General features: G+C 54.9%; 2 protein-coding genes across 14 annotated transcripts in view; one reads left to right on the top strand and one right to left on the bottom strand.

Moving 5' to 3' along the window:
- The window catches only part of MYO1D (myosin ID), a 375,367-nt gene extending 371,578 nt beyond the window's left edge, over nucleotides 1-3,789 (top strand). Inside the window, exon 22 of the mRNA XM_077806564.1 lies at nucleotides 834-3,789. Within this exon, the coding sequence (XP_077662690.1) occupies nucleotides 834-990 (157 nt within the window). The 3' untranslated portion in view covers nucleotides 991-3,789. The remainder of the gene's footprint in view (nucleotides 1-833) is intronic.
- CDK5R1 (cyclin dependent kinase 5 regulatory subunit 1) overlaps nucleotides 1-9,679 on the bottom strand; it is a 67,251-nt gene extending 57,572 nt beyond the window's left edge. For 11 of the 13 annotated variants that reach the window (XR_013344633.1, XR_013344635.1, XR_013344636.1 and 8 more), the window contains exons 1-2: nucleotides 9,587-9,679; nucleotides 7,811-8,742 (exon numbers count right to left, since the gene is read on the bottom strand). Coding sequence is in view for 4 of the 13 variants with exons in the window: in XM_077806566.1 (XP_077662692.1) it covers nucleotides 7,811-8,712 (902 nt within the window). In the remaining 9 variants the exon portion in view is untranslated. Of the gene's footprint in view, nucleotides 1-4,832; nucleotides 8,764-9,586 lie in introns of those variants that run through there. The other 2 variants (XM_077806570.1, XM_077806567.1) reach the window with 2 other exon arrangements.
- Between the last annotated feature and the right edge of the window lie 4,682 nt (nucleotides 9,680-14,361).

Raw genomic sequence — 14,361 nt, 5'->3', positions numbered from 1 at the left:
TGGTTTTCTAGTGCCTTTATCCATAGATCTCAAAGCACTTCACAAATGAGGTTCATATCATTATTCCTGTTTTACAGATAGGGAAACTGAGGCGTGGAGCAGTGAAGTGACTTGCCCAAGGTCATCTGGCAGGCCAGTGACAAAGCCAGGAATAGACCCCAAGTCACCTGAGTCCCTGCCCTGTGCTCTAACCAGTATGCCATAATTTTCCTATCTCTGGTTCATTCTTGGCCTCTCTGCTAAATCCTGCAACAAAGGGGATACTGATAGTGCTGGTGATTTTTGTACTGCAGACTCTTGTCTGGACTGGACTGAGATCAGCTCAGCATGATCCCCTGAACAGGCATGACATGGTGGGAGAACCCTGGCAGGATTTTTTCCTGAGAGCTCTTCCTTTTTTCTATATACAAATATCTGGAGTGTTCCATGCAAACAGGTGAGATTTGAGTGAGAGTTAAATTAGAAGTAAAATGGGATAGGTATAGGGGGACTTGCTGCACCCCCAAGGGAGCCATTCTCAGATTAGAACGGTGTAGATCAGCTCTGTGCTCCGATTAATGGGTCAGTCCACTGTCTGCTCTGATAGAATCGAGCGAAAAGGAAGTGACTAGCTGTTGTTTTCCATGGCTGTTCTGATTAGGGGCCTCAAAGCTGCTGCTGAGGTGACCTGCACAGGTCTGCATTGGACATGGTGACAGAGGAGCTAACGGGTCAAGGAAGCTTGTTGCTAATCATGTAACTACACAATAGTCCTGGCAAAGGCTCTTCAGCAGGTAATCTAGTCAGTTTCTGGTTCCATCTCTTAATGCGCTTGTTTTCTTTTTGCCCAACAGTGAGAAACGCCATCTGCAAGTCAGTGTTACCAATCCAGTCCAGTGCAGCATGCATGGCAGGAAATGCACAGTCTCTGTGGAAACCAGGATCAACCAGACACAGCCAGACTTCACCAAGAATCGTTCAGGTTTCATCCTCTGTGTGCCAGGAAATTAGCATCCCCTCCACTAGAGCAGAGAGCCTTGAAAGGAGCATGGGAAAGGAGACAGACCTGGGCTTCGGTTGCCCTCCCTGTGCCTTGAACTTTTCAAGCGAATTAATTTAGAAATGCTTAGCTGTGACTTGCAGTCATGCACCTAAACAGATCTCTAAAGCTAGAGGTTTATCCAGCCCAAATACAAGAGAAAGTTTCTCTGCCACATCCACTAGAGTTTAAAATAGCCAATCGGATGTGCCCAGCTTAGCAGGCCTGGACTCCTGAAACTGCTTCTGAGCTATTCAGCCGAGAGCATTTACTTATGGGCACTGCTACGCCTGGCTTCCTCCCTTCCCCCTCACTTTTCTAACCCTCTCCCATATTCCCCTCTGAGTTTATCTCCATGTCTCAATTTTACAATATTTACAGCCTCTGTTGGAGGGACCAAAGACTAGGGCTCGGAAAAGGAGTCCAGCAGTAACGTGAGTTGAATTGGAAAGACCAAATCTCCCTTAAGAAGGGAACCATATTTGCAAAGGGCTGGATTCCCTTGAGGGAAGGCACAGATCCCACACTCCTCCCAGCCCCTCTCCGTCAGAGCTGATGTGACTGTTGCGGGTACCTATAAATGCATCTCTAAAATAAGCCTGCTGCTTTTCCTGTAAGAAGTCTATTGGCCTGTGAGGAGGGAGGGCATGGGAAAGCTATGCTAGCATCAAGGAGGTGGAATGAAAGGTGTGGAGGGCTTTAAGCTGCCTTTGCTGTATAGAGCATAGCTGTTGTCTTTCCTAAGTGGTAACTGCTTCCTAAACCCTCCGGATTCCCACCCTGCATTCTCCTTGCATGACCCATGTGGTTTCTCAGCCCCAGCAACCTGGTGCAGTGCAGCTGAGCTCTCTGCCCGGTTAAGGAGAGGTTTCCTTCCCAGAGTCTGCGCAGAGGCCCTGGAAACATGGGAGCGGTGAGTCTGAGGAGACCCAGCCCACAGCTCCCAAGTCTTGCACTGCGTGAACACTACCTCTGGGCAATTCCGTCCAAGCACAGAGGGAAATCCACAAACCCTGTTCTTAAATGGAGAGACTTCCTCTTCTGCAGCTGAATAGAAACCCTCCTTAGCCATGCATTGGACACCTTCAGCACAAGCCAGTGGAGCCCCCTCTGTTCCTCTCTCTGGCCTTTCTGTTAGCATCATACTTACCAGCTGGTGCGTAGCCTGCATGTGTCTGGCCACCGTACCCTTGTGTTCCGTGCTCCAGGTTGGTAATAGGGCACTGGGTTCAATAAGGTGCGGTCTTTACCATCTCTCCATTGTCCCCTCCAGAATTACTAACCAGCTTTTTATTTAATGTCAGTGGATGGTATGTCAGGCTTCTACCGTGGTACTTTAATGGGGGAGACAGGGACATTATGGGGCTATTGCAACGATAGCTCTTCAATTCTGGCACTGCTGGTCAGGTCAGGATTCCAGTCTTCCATGCTGTACGAGGCCTGCCTGGGGGAACTGTCCCCATGAGCCCATTTTAGGGACCTCCAGTCCCTGGCCTCATTGTAGCAGTTGTTTAGCTCTCAGATCTATATGTTTTAGCAGCCCAAAAAAAGCAGGGGGGAGGGGCCTGAAGAGGCACTTCCCCTATTCAAGGGCATGGTAGCAATCCAGCTCCATAGTGAATGCAAAGCCACCCTATGGACAGAGGGGAGGGTATGTGGGTCACAACAGTGTCTCTGCCCAGCCACTGCTAGGGAGACTCTGAGGTTAAGTGGTATCTGGAATAGAGGAGAGAAGCTACAGAGCTGTGTTTAATTAGGACAAGCTTAATTTCCCGTTTTGTGTTTGCCAGAGTCCCTGTGGCATAGCCCCTTCCTATGGCTGCTCCGTCCCTCCCCCTGATGTACATCGCACAATTGCAGCGCATGGCCTCTAGCCAGGACCCACCGAGAGCAGCCCAGTGTCATTAAGGAGCAGGAGTCTCCAAAGCCACCCTGTCACCTGCTCACTCTCATTGTTTGCTGTACTGGATGGCAAGGAAAGATCCTGCAGCCTGGGACTCTCACGGCCTTTTCGGATTCCCCCCGATCCTTTGGGAAGACACAATTATGGCTGTTGGCCAATGCAGGTTAACTGTTGGCGGCTGCTTTACCAGGGCCTAAAACCCTGAGAGCACTAAGGAGCAAGGAAGCGACTACCCAGCCAAGCAATTGCTCCTACACGTGGTGGGTGGGTGTGCGTACGCACACGCAGATAGGTTATCAATAAGGGGCCTTTACCTCTCATTCTGCTTATTCCCTGGCTTTCGCAGCTCCTCAGCAGGAGAATGCCAGTTCTCAAGCTGTCTTGTAATTTGTGCTAGGAAGGAAGATTTGATTTGTCACTAATCCCTATAAAGCAGAAGAAGAAAAGGGGAGCCCGCCCCCCCAGCCGCTGTGCCGTTCCATTTGCACTTTTTGCTTTTTTATGTAATTGCCCAAGTGCCTCCCCAGTATCACTAGTGTAGTAGCCACGTTAGTGGGAAGAGTTTTAATTAGCACTTTCGTACAGTATCCCTCCGACGAAATGGTTGTATAGAATCATGATGGATGGGTTTAGGAAATCTCAAACAGTGCGAGGTGGGGATATTGTATGTGATGAAGTATGTGTCTTTATTAAATGAAATACATTATTTGTGCCTGGTCTGGTTTATATATATAACCCTGTTTTTCCCATAAATTAATTATTTCTAAATTGTATTCTGATTTTAAGCCTGGGGCAATAATGCAATGACCCTTTTTTAAGTAGTTGATACTGTAAGATATTAAAGGGAAAAGCCCTGCTATTATGTAATTGGGGGTTTTTGTTTACATAATTCAAAGTAATAAATAAAAACACTATTAGTTGCACCCTGATATTTCTGGTCTCCCTTTCTTATAGTGGAGATAAAAGTCACACTGGAGATAAGCATTTGTTTTTCTGCAGGGTTTTCCCTGAAAAGTTTATTGAAGAAGAGTGATGTTTCACATACTGCCGTCAAAGCTCCCTGTGTTTCCTGCACAGTTGGGTGGGACCTTTGGTTAAGTTAAAATGCTGAACACTGCTCCGGGGGGTGCCCTGGAGTCCTTAGTATAGGGCTTGATGATACAGAAGCTGTTTTGTTAAACAGGCCTCGGTGGAGCTAGGGACTGAAATGAGGTTTTCATTTCCCGTCTTGCTCATTTCTTTACCACTTTCTCAACATCTGCTGCTCATTGGGGTTTATCTGAATTTAGGTGACAAATGGGGGGAATAACCCAGCCAGAGCACCCCTCAACAAACTGCCATTGTCTGAGACCATCACACAGAACAGGAAATGGGAGGATTTCTATCAGTGACTTGCCCTAATTAAACTGAATCTGAGAGGCCAAACAAATTCAGCCTCTTGCTTTCTCATACTGTGCGACTACCAAGACCAGAGACCCAAACTGCATTCGCAGGAGGACAGCCGGATGAGCGCGACAGCCTTGCCGTATGATTCAGGACATTCCTCAGCCTCTGACCCGTACAGTCCTTATCCTTGTTTACTCCCCCTATGCACGTGTACAGGGAGGCAGGCATCCTTGCCCGGCTTCTGATGGGCCGCGTCAGGAAGGCCATGTCTCTCCTCTGCCTGTCTGGCTAATTTCCTTCAAAAGAGAGCGCTCTCTAGTCTCCTCACTTCACAGGAGATTGTGCGACAACCACCAGCAAAGCCATGAACCCAGTGACTTTAACATGATTAAGATTCTAGCACGGCAAATGTGTTAAGCCCTCTTTCGTTAAGGCAAATCCGATTATTTTCCAATAGCATGAATCGTTTGTGAAAGGTGTCTTACACACATGGGCTGCTGCACAAAAGACTCTGCTACAAAAGGCTTCCATGTAATGGATGGTCAGTGCATTTTATTTCATCAGCACAGTACAAAAATAAATAAAAATAAGGGAAGGGGGCTAAATTACAGGCACACTGAGCTTTATGACAGTCTGTCAGATTATAAACCACACGTACTTACAAACACACTGCGCACATACATACAGAATGAGACAAATATAAATTAATAAGTAACTATACCCACCAGTTTGGTCAACCAAGATCTACAGAAGAGATTGCACTAAAAAAAACAACATACAGATACATGTATCATTAGCAGTTTCAAATGTACATCTATGAAGAATTTCAAGTGAAAAAATGGCACGTTGTTTCCTTGTTTTCATTTGCAATTTTAACAACTGTTGGAACAGAACTAACCTAAGAACTGTGCACAGTAAGAAGAACCTATCAATCCCCAGCTCCGATGAGAAAATGCCAACTCAAATACTGAACTAGTTTTGTGTTGTGGGGGTTTTTTTTGTTTGTTTTTGTGCATGAGTGTAATTTTTACAGCCATCAGTTGTAAGATTGTTTTTGTTTGCTGAAGACACACAATGCTTCTGTTCGCATGCACAATATCACTGTCAAAGCAATGATGAAAGAATAAAGAAGGGTTTTTTGTAAGTTTAGTATTTTTTTGTTCTAAAAGTTTTCTTTATAGCAGCATGTAAATGTATTTCATTGCTTGCACACTCAAGTATATCAGTTGATCCTTAACACAATACTTATGATCAGTGCACAATGGGAACAATACATTTCACATTGATGTCATGATACAGTAGCATTTATTTCCCTTAATCCAGAACCACTCACAAAACTTGAATCTCGTTTCAAAATAAATAGAGGGGGGGAGGGAGGAGAGAGAAGAAAACGCCTCTCCCAGACACAAAGCTGGAATCCAGTCAGTTATTCAATGCCTCAAGAGATGTATAGGATCTGACCTGTTCAGTCCACCTTAGGAACAAGGTGACATCACATTGCCACATTTTACACCATCCATTTAGAACAGCAACTCTGCAATGGAAGGAGCTGAGACAAATATGTACAAAGACCAAGAGGAGAATTTATTTTTCCCCTGCTTTTGCTAATAGATCTTCCTTTCCCCTCCCACCCATCACTGATCAAGTGGCTGCAGGTTTCCTTTCTTTCCAGCTCTGTCTGAAGAAGTGTTAGCTTGTGGTCGGTGTTTCTTAATGGCTCAGATTTCGGCCTAGCTTTAGAGGCGATGCAAGCTCTCCCTTCATTTGCAAGTCCAGCAGCCTTCACTATTGCAAGACCAGCTCCTCTCAAATCCAGACCTTTAATTTCACAGCTTTGTTCCTCTGCATTTCAAAATGTGCTTGATGCTAATTTGAGAAGCAAACACAATCTGTTCTAACCCAGTTAAATACAAATCCCACCCTCTCCTCCCCCCCCCCCCCGCCAGAATGCCAGCATCCTTAAACCTACTGTTGGATTTGAAGAAGCAGATAGAGATTTCTAACTAGTCTGTGTCTGCAGCCATATTACATGCAATGAAACCCTAGTCTTGGTTTTCCTCAACATCTGGCACTGTAGGAAGCTCTAAAGTCAGAGGATAATATTACCTGTGAGCGTCAACCCAAAAGTGAATTCACTTTTCAGTAGCATTAACGTGCGTGTTAGCATCTAGAACCAGGGACCTTGGTCTTTTAAATGACATCATCAAACTCAATCAGTAGGATGCTAAGCCAAGGAAAGATGCATTAATATTTCTAGTGTAGGCTGTAAGGCCCAGTCCCCTCTGCCCACTTGGTGATGAGCTTTTTCTTTCTGAAATTATTTTAACAACCTCTTCTCCCCCTACGTTTCAATAAACACACTGTACCCGCACGCTGACATCAGAGGTTGGCCATGACGGCAGCTGCAGTGGGCAGAATGCTAATTAGGCCCCATTCCACACAGAGTGATCCAGTAGACTAGGGAAAGCAATTGATAGTGCCATTAAACCCTACAGTAAGACACATCAGAACAGACCACTACTGCTGCAGTTCAGAAAACATGAATAGAGTAATGGCCACCACTCGTGACAGGACCAGGGTGGGCTGCAGATAGTCATGTTACTGACTAGCACAGAATTATTTGCCGTCACAAACCAAAACAATAGCCAAGTAGCCAAAGTGTGGTCTCACACCAATCCCAACCTGGCCACCTCACCTCTTGGGTGCCTTGACTGGTGAGACAGCATGCCAAACTCGCCTTAGACCACAGGCTGCAGCATTGATCACGAATGATACTTCTAAGCCTGTGAGGAACTGTTTAGCCTGCTCAAAGTTGGGCTTTCCCAAATCTGGGAATTTTGAGAATTAAACATGTGAGCCACCAATGCAGAGTCAAAGGTGTGTGCAATTCCACCTCTCCCCCACTCGCCTTCCCAGCTAACTACATGTTACATGCAATAAGTCCCTTTTGGAGTTTGATACTGATTGTTTTTAAGGTTAATTTTCTTAAGTTTTGTGCAGCTCTGAACCCCCGCCAGCTTTAAAGCATTGGATCCCTTTGTGAAATGCCAGATGCTCAAGACTCCATTGAATTACCCCATTCCCACACCACCAGGCCCTTCGAGCAAGTAAAGGCCAACATTTCCTTCAAGTCATTTCTTGAAGCCGCCTGCTCACAAGGGTGAAGACTTCTGCGTGGCTAATCCCTCCGGCAGATACTGTCTGGGCAAAAGGACAGCCAAGCCCCCACTGAGCACTCGCTGCGACAGCCCAGGAAGTGGAGGGAGCAATGGATCTCCAGGCAGTTACAGAAACCAAACAGCCACTAGCTACAACAACAGCTTCCAACCCACCCCCGTGGCTGCAGCCCTGCTGGAGGCCAAGGCAGGCGGCCAGTGTTCCAAGGTCAGTGCTGCCAGCTGGGGGCCCCGCTGCCCTTTCCAAGGTCCGCCCAACCTCCACCTGCGTCTGACAAATCAAAGCACCAGGAAGGTGCCCCAGTCCCAGCGGCGGGGGGTGCTCACCGGTCCAGCCCGATGAGGAGCCGGCTCTTCTCCTCCTGGCTGCACTCGTTCTTCAGGTCAGCAAACACCTGGGTGAAGTAGTGCGGGTCCGCGTTGATCTGCAGCATCTTGGGGCTCATGAGGTTGATGATGGAGAGGCAGCGGTCCCAAAAGGCCTCCTTGCAGCTCTCCACCAGGAAGGGCTTGAGCGGGTAGGAGATCTCGTTGCCCATGTAGGAGTAGGAGAGGTACAGGCAGGTCAGCAAGCTGGCCTGCAGGTCGTGGTCGGTGGCCACCTCGGCGGCGATGACGTCCCTGCACAGCATGTAGAGGAAGACCACGTTGGCCGGCGTGATGAAGCCCTGGTCCTGCCAGCCCTGCAGGAGCAGCGCCCGGTCCACGCTGCGCAGCCACAGCACCGGGTCCGTGGGCGAGAGGTGCTTCAGGCGGTAGCAGCGGCGGCAGAGGAAGTCGCCCAGGCAGCGCAGCAGCTCGCCGGTGGAGGCCTGGACGATGACCCGCCGCGGGGTGCCGGCGGCGCCGGGCTGGGGCGGCGCCTTGCGCCCCGCGGGCGCTGCGCTCTTGGCCGCGGAGAGCGGCGGGGCGGCGGGCGGCGCGGCGGGCGGCGCGAAGCCGGCGAGGTTGGCGCAGGACAGCGACTTCCTCAGGTTCTCGCTGTTGAGGTGGGCGACGCTGCTCGGGCAGCCGCCGGGCTGCACCTTCTGCGAGTGCTTCTTCTTCCTGGCCGAGACGGCGGCGATGCGCTTCCAGGGCAGCGCGGCCAGGATCGGGTGGCGCCGCAGGCCGCGCTCCTTGGCGCTCCGGCCGCCGGGCGCCGCGCCGTAGGGCCCCAGCCCGGCCGCGCCGTCCTCGCACAGCGGCGCCTTGCGGTAGCTCGGGGACAGCGACAGCACCGTGCCCATGGCGCCGCCGGGCGCCCGCCGCCTCCGGCCCTGCAGCGGGGACACAACGCCGGGTGGGTCCGCGGCGCCCGGCCCCCCGACCGGCCCCCCTCCGGCTCCGCCGCGCCCCCCCAGGAGCCCCCCGGCCGTCACCCCGGCCCCCCAGGGCCCCCCGGCGCCCCCCCCGGCCGTCATCCCCGCCCCCCAGGGCCCCCCCGGCCGTCATCCCGGCCCCGCGCCGCAGCCTCCCCTCCCGCTCCGCCGCGCCCCCCGGCGCCCCCCGGCCGTCATCCCCAGGGCTTCCCCCAGCGCCCCCCAGGACCCCCCCAGCCGTCATCCCGGCCCCCCAGGACCCCCCCTTCCGTCATCCCCGCCCCCCCAGGGCCCCCCGGCGCCCCCCCCCCGGCCGTCATCCCCTCTCCCCTCTCCCCAGGACCCCCCCTTCCGTCATCCCCGCCCCCCCACGGCTTCCCCCAGCGCCCCCCCAGGACTCCCCCGGCCGTCATCCCGGCCCCCCGCCCGGCCCCGCGCCGCAGCCTCCCCTCCCGCTCCGCCGCGCCCCCCGGCGCCCCCCGGCCGTCATCCCCAGCGCCCCCCGGCCGCCATCCCCAGCGCCCCCCCAGGACCCCCCCAGCCGTCATCCCGGCCCCCCGCCCGGCCCCGCGCCGCAGCCTCCCCTCCCGCTCCGCCGCGCCCCCCGGCGCCCCCCCAGCGCCCCCCCGGCCGACATCCCGGGCCCCCCCCGGGCCCTCGCCCCCGACCCCCCAGCTCTCACCCCCACCAGCCCCCCCCGGGCACTCATTCCCGCCCGCCCCGGCCGTCATCCCCCCCTCCGCTCGCCCCCCCCCAGCGCTCCCCGGCCCCTCCGGGCCCCCCACTCCGCCCCCCCGCCTACCGGGGGCCGGTGCCCGGGGCGCTGCGCTCAGCTCCGCCCTGCGCGACCCGGCGGCGGCTCCGCTTCTGTCCAAGGTTCTGCAGCGCCAGACCCGCCCCGGCCCCGGCTCCCGCCCCGCGCCCCGCGCCCCGGCCGAGCGGGCCCCGGCGGGCGGCGCAGGGCCCCGGGGCCGGGGGCGCCCGCAGAGGGGCCCCGCCGGACGCGCCGCAGCTCCGGCCCCCGCGCCGGCCCGGCCCCGCCCGCGGCAGCAGCGGCCGCTGGGCTCCGTGTCCCCGGGACGCTCCGGCGGCGGCGGCTGCGCTCGGTGTCGCGCCGGCCGAGGCTGCGAGCCGGAGCCAGCCCCACGCGGCGCCTGGCCCCGCCCCGGCCCCGCCCGCCGCCCGCCCGCCCCCCGCCCCGGCCCCGCCCGCCGCCCGCCCGCCCCCCGCCCGCGGGCCGAGCCGGGCGCCGCGGAGCCCGGCCGGGGGGGTCGGCCCCTGCCCCGCGGAGCCGCCGCGCAGCGCCCGTGGGCGGCAGCGAGCGAGCGGGCGGGGGAGGGGGCGGCCCGGCCCGGGGCAGCTGTAAGAGGAGGCCGGTCAGGGCCCGGCAGGGCGAGGTGACCAGCTGCGGGGCGGGGGTGCTGGGTTCAGCCCCTGGCTTTGCTCCTCTACACTGGGGGGCCGGTTTCTGGAGCTGGGGGGGGGCGGAGCTGGCGGCCTGCTGGGGGTTAGTGTCCCCAAGGGCCGCAGGGCGCCCGCCAGGCCCTGGGCAGCCAGGGGGCCCTTGGGTGAAAGCCCCGGCCCAGCTCGCCCCCTCTAGCCCCCCAGGGCGAGACACTGGAAAGGGCCCCAGAACAGGCTCTGAGCCTGCACCATGGGGGGGGGGGCTCATTGCTGGGGGGGCTCCACGTCCTCTGCGTCCAACGGGCAGGGGGCTCCTGCGTCCCTGGCGCAGCGGGTGCTCAGCAAGGGGACAGTCACCACCTCAGCCTGATGCTCACAGGCACCTGGTCTCACCCCGGGGGAAGCTGAGCGGCTGCTTTCCACCCCTCTGAGCGGGAGCCCCTGCAGCCTTCACGACACTTGCAAACGAATTCACAGTAAGGTAAAGTCTGGAACCGTTCTGGAATCAGTCCAGGCGGGGCCAAGCCCTGTGGCCATGCAGCGGCCGCCCTCATCAGTCACCTCCAGTAGCTCAGCCGCTCACCTGCTACCCCCCCCCACCCTTCCCCTCCCTCACCCCCCCTCTCCCCCCCACGAGGTTTTCCAGGAGGGGCAGGTACCAAAGAGTTTGGCTACAAGCGATTCCAGAGCAACTCTGCTAACGCCACGTGTGGGGATGCAATTCCGGAATGGCCAGTGGGCCTTAAATTCACACCTGCTCTTCATGGAATTACCCATGTAGACAGGCCCCAGACCCCCCTGGCCAAGCATGTGTGCAGAGGAGGCCAGGTTTTTTTTTTAACAGCAGTCACCCGTGACTGTTACTGCGTCTGGTGGGCCGCTCCCTGAAGCACCAGAGCTGCATGGTTTTTAAAGGAACCTGGAATCTCTTTCCATAACTATTCCCCTCTCCATCCTGCCCCCCAAACTCCTGTCCCAACCCCCTCACCCTTGCTCTCTCTCCCCCTTCTTTTACCTCTACAACTTTCCACCCAGTTAATGTGCGTTGATGGAATGACCTCATCGGTTTTAATTAACACGGCGCATGGTCACAGGCCCCTGTCCTGCCCTGCTCTCTTACTGAGGGAGAGGATACTAGCCCGTGATCCGTTTTCTTCCTTTCGGTAAGGACACACTGAATAGACTTTATGCACGAGAACTGCAAACTGAACCTAACTGCAGCAGGACTGGGGACTAGGTAACAGCAGGAGCCCCCCGTTCGCTAATGTTAACGTGCCCAGCCCTAATCCCTCACCCACCTTGTCTCGCTCCCATCACAGGAGGGACACGGCTACAGCTACTCCCATAGGCTGTCAGACAAGGAAACTTGTTTATTATGAAAACAAAGCCCCAATCTGAACTGGATTAAACGCTTGTGTGACTTGCAAAATCCCAAGGCCTGGCGTGTCTCAGGCAGGCAGCTGACTCATACAACGTTGTCAGCGATAACTGGTTCTGGGAAGCAGCAGTAGGGACAGCCCAGCAGTGGGGGAAGCGAGGGGATCGCTATTTGCCATCCTAGGTGGAAACCACCAGCGGGAAAAGTTTTAACACAACCACCCCCCTCCCATTTCTAAGGCATCACTCTCCTTGTAGGTGTGCAATACCAGAATGAAACTACAGCCCAAGGAGTGACTCGGAGCGAAGGTGCTGCCCTGAGTTCATTCCCAGTTAGTCCAGATCAAAATGGCCTCCAGTGACAACACAAAAACTGTTTTTTCTAACTGCACCTTCCCCCAGAAAAGCCAGAATGTTACAATCACGTCTTCGCCCTGCAGCCATTGCAGAATCTTCATTACTTGGGTTGATCCGGTCAAACTTTAGCCAAAGCTCATGGACAAATCCCAGAGGAGTTAAGCTCCTTCGGCTCTGTAGGGTGACCAGGAGCACGAGAGATGAAGACCATCTCTACACTGGCACGGTTTGCCCATAGTACGCCTGCCACCCTGCCCCGGGGAGCTGCATATTATACTGGCAAAAACGTGCTTTTGGTGCATAGTTTATGCTGGCTCCCCCCGTTCAATAAGCTAGCCCAGCAAAAGGAATTTTATGGCAGCATAACCACAGCTAGCCAGGGCGGGTGCCGGGATAGCCGTGTCATTTAAACAAAACAAAAACCCAACCCCCAAGTCTGACATAACAACACTGGCAGAAGTGTCTAGTGCCACCCTGGCCTAACGGCACATCAGCTGACGAATCAGCCAACCACAATTTGAGGACTTCAATAGCTCAGACACAGGTGAGAGGTTTATCGCAGGAGGGGGTGGGTGAGATTCTGGGGCCTGCATTGTGCAGGAGGTCGGACTAGATGATCATAATGGTCCCTTCTGACCTTAGTATCTATAAGTCTATGAAACAAGCCGAGCCTCACTGGCATCAAGAGGAGCTGCTCAGCGGGTCTTCCCGATTTTGAAATTGGGGCCTTTACAGTAGGAGAATTAGGCACTCGAGCTCGGCCTGAGTGGTCACTATAGTGTAGACAGGCCACTGGAGTTTTCCCAACTGTGCAACGTCAACGGCCTGTGCTGAATGGAGGAAATTCTAGTGGTTGAAATGCCTCCGCCTCTGCTACCCAAGCAGAGCCCGACAGCCCCTCGTTTTCCTAGGGCCGCAAGCAAGCAGCGCTGCTGCCTGAACTGCTGCTGTACGTTGCAGCCTCTTCCCTGACCAGCCCAGCCGCCAGTAGCAGGAACACGAGACGTGACCTAGAAAGGAAACACGCCCGGCCTTGGTCGAGCTCCCTGGGCGGTTTCCTGTAGCCCTGTGCCGCGTGACCACAGATAACATATTACACATCTGACAAGGCTGGGTCACGTGCCCAGCAGAAAACAAGAAGACGACCAAGAGTAAAGGCCAGAGCAAACCCAAGGCATTTAACGGGACGAGGGAAGTTCCTGCAAATGTCGTTCAACCACAGGCCCAGAGCGTTACACAAGAGTTGCACAAACAACCCTTGAGACACAAGGTTTCCTGCCTGCGCTATCTGGTGGTCGGGGCTCTCCTGGGACAAAGGCAGAGGTCAACACAGGACCACTGTGCTTTGGTTTGAGCCCAGACTTGTGGAGGGGGGGTAGTTTAGGATGAGACAACAGCCAATCCTTAGCCCCACCCCAGCTAAAGCAAAACACATGGCACATGAAGAGCAGCTTCCTCCAGCTCCTGCTGAGGCCAAACTGCCTGGAGCCACCGTTTCCTCCTGGTGCCCAGCAAGCCCCAGCCAGCTCCCCCTGAGGGGAGGGTTTGATTCCTTGCAGACATTACTGGCTCTGGGTTCATTGCAGATGAGCAGGGCTACCCATCACTGCCCTACGGTGCTACCAGGGTGGGGCCAGGGCTACACTAGACCCTTGTGGCAGTAACGTAAGTTGGGACGGGATTTCTGGGTGACAGTTCTATAAGGGGCACAAGGCCTAGGCTAGATGTAGTTAGACGGACAGAAATGGCCTTTTGCTGGCATTGCTCATTTCACTTAGGGAACTGCTAGTGCTTGGGCAAGTTGCCCAAGAGAAGTAAGCGATACCGGCCAAAGGACTTTTCTGCCAGTAGAACGAGAGGTAGACGAGCAGGGTTTCCAGTGCAGCTGTGTGTCGATGGGCCTGCGTGTTCCTTAGTCCAGACCGGCATTTCTAGCCACCAGCGCACATGCAATAAAGCATCCGCGAGGGAGCCAGCCCTTAGGCGCTGGGCACCGAACAGACATTGTGCTGCTTGTGTAATGTTTTAGGCCCCGAAAGACAACCTACTACTGCAGCTTTCTTACTAGAGCACGTGCCAGGCCCAGGATCCAGCAAAGGGCTGAACCAGGCCCCCAGCAACAGCCTTCAGGGGCTCTTGGCACTAATGCCCCGGAAGCCGGCGTGCCTGACGCGAACAGGGTTTCAGAAGGTGAGATTTAAACCGCTCAGGGCAGGCACCGCCCCCGTGCATCACACCAGCACTTCCGGAAAGCTCATGCTGTGACTGTCTGTGTCTGGTTCTTGCAGCTTGGACTCTGCAGTGGGTCAGTTTTATCTCCTGCTTTTCAGACCTTAGGACACACACTTGCCAGAGACCTAACAGGCTTTACAAGAGGTCTGTTTTAGGCTTAAAGCACTTGATCTCTCTCTTTTTCAAGTGGGGCTAAGTTTCAAACAC

Source organism: Eretmochelys imbricata, chromosome 27, assembly GCF_965152235.1.
Source record: "Eretmochelys imbricata isolate rEreImb1 chromosome 27, rEreImb1.hap1, whole genome shotgun sequence".
Classification (NCBI taxonomy): Eukaryota; Metazoa; Chordata; order Testudines; family Cheloniidae; genus Eretmochelys; species Eretmochelys imbricata.
This window is presented reverse-complemented; position numbering and strand designations above follow the sequence as displayed.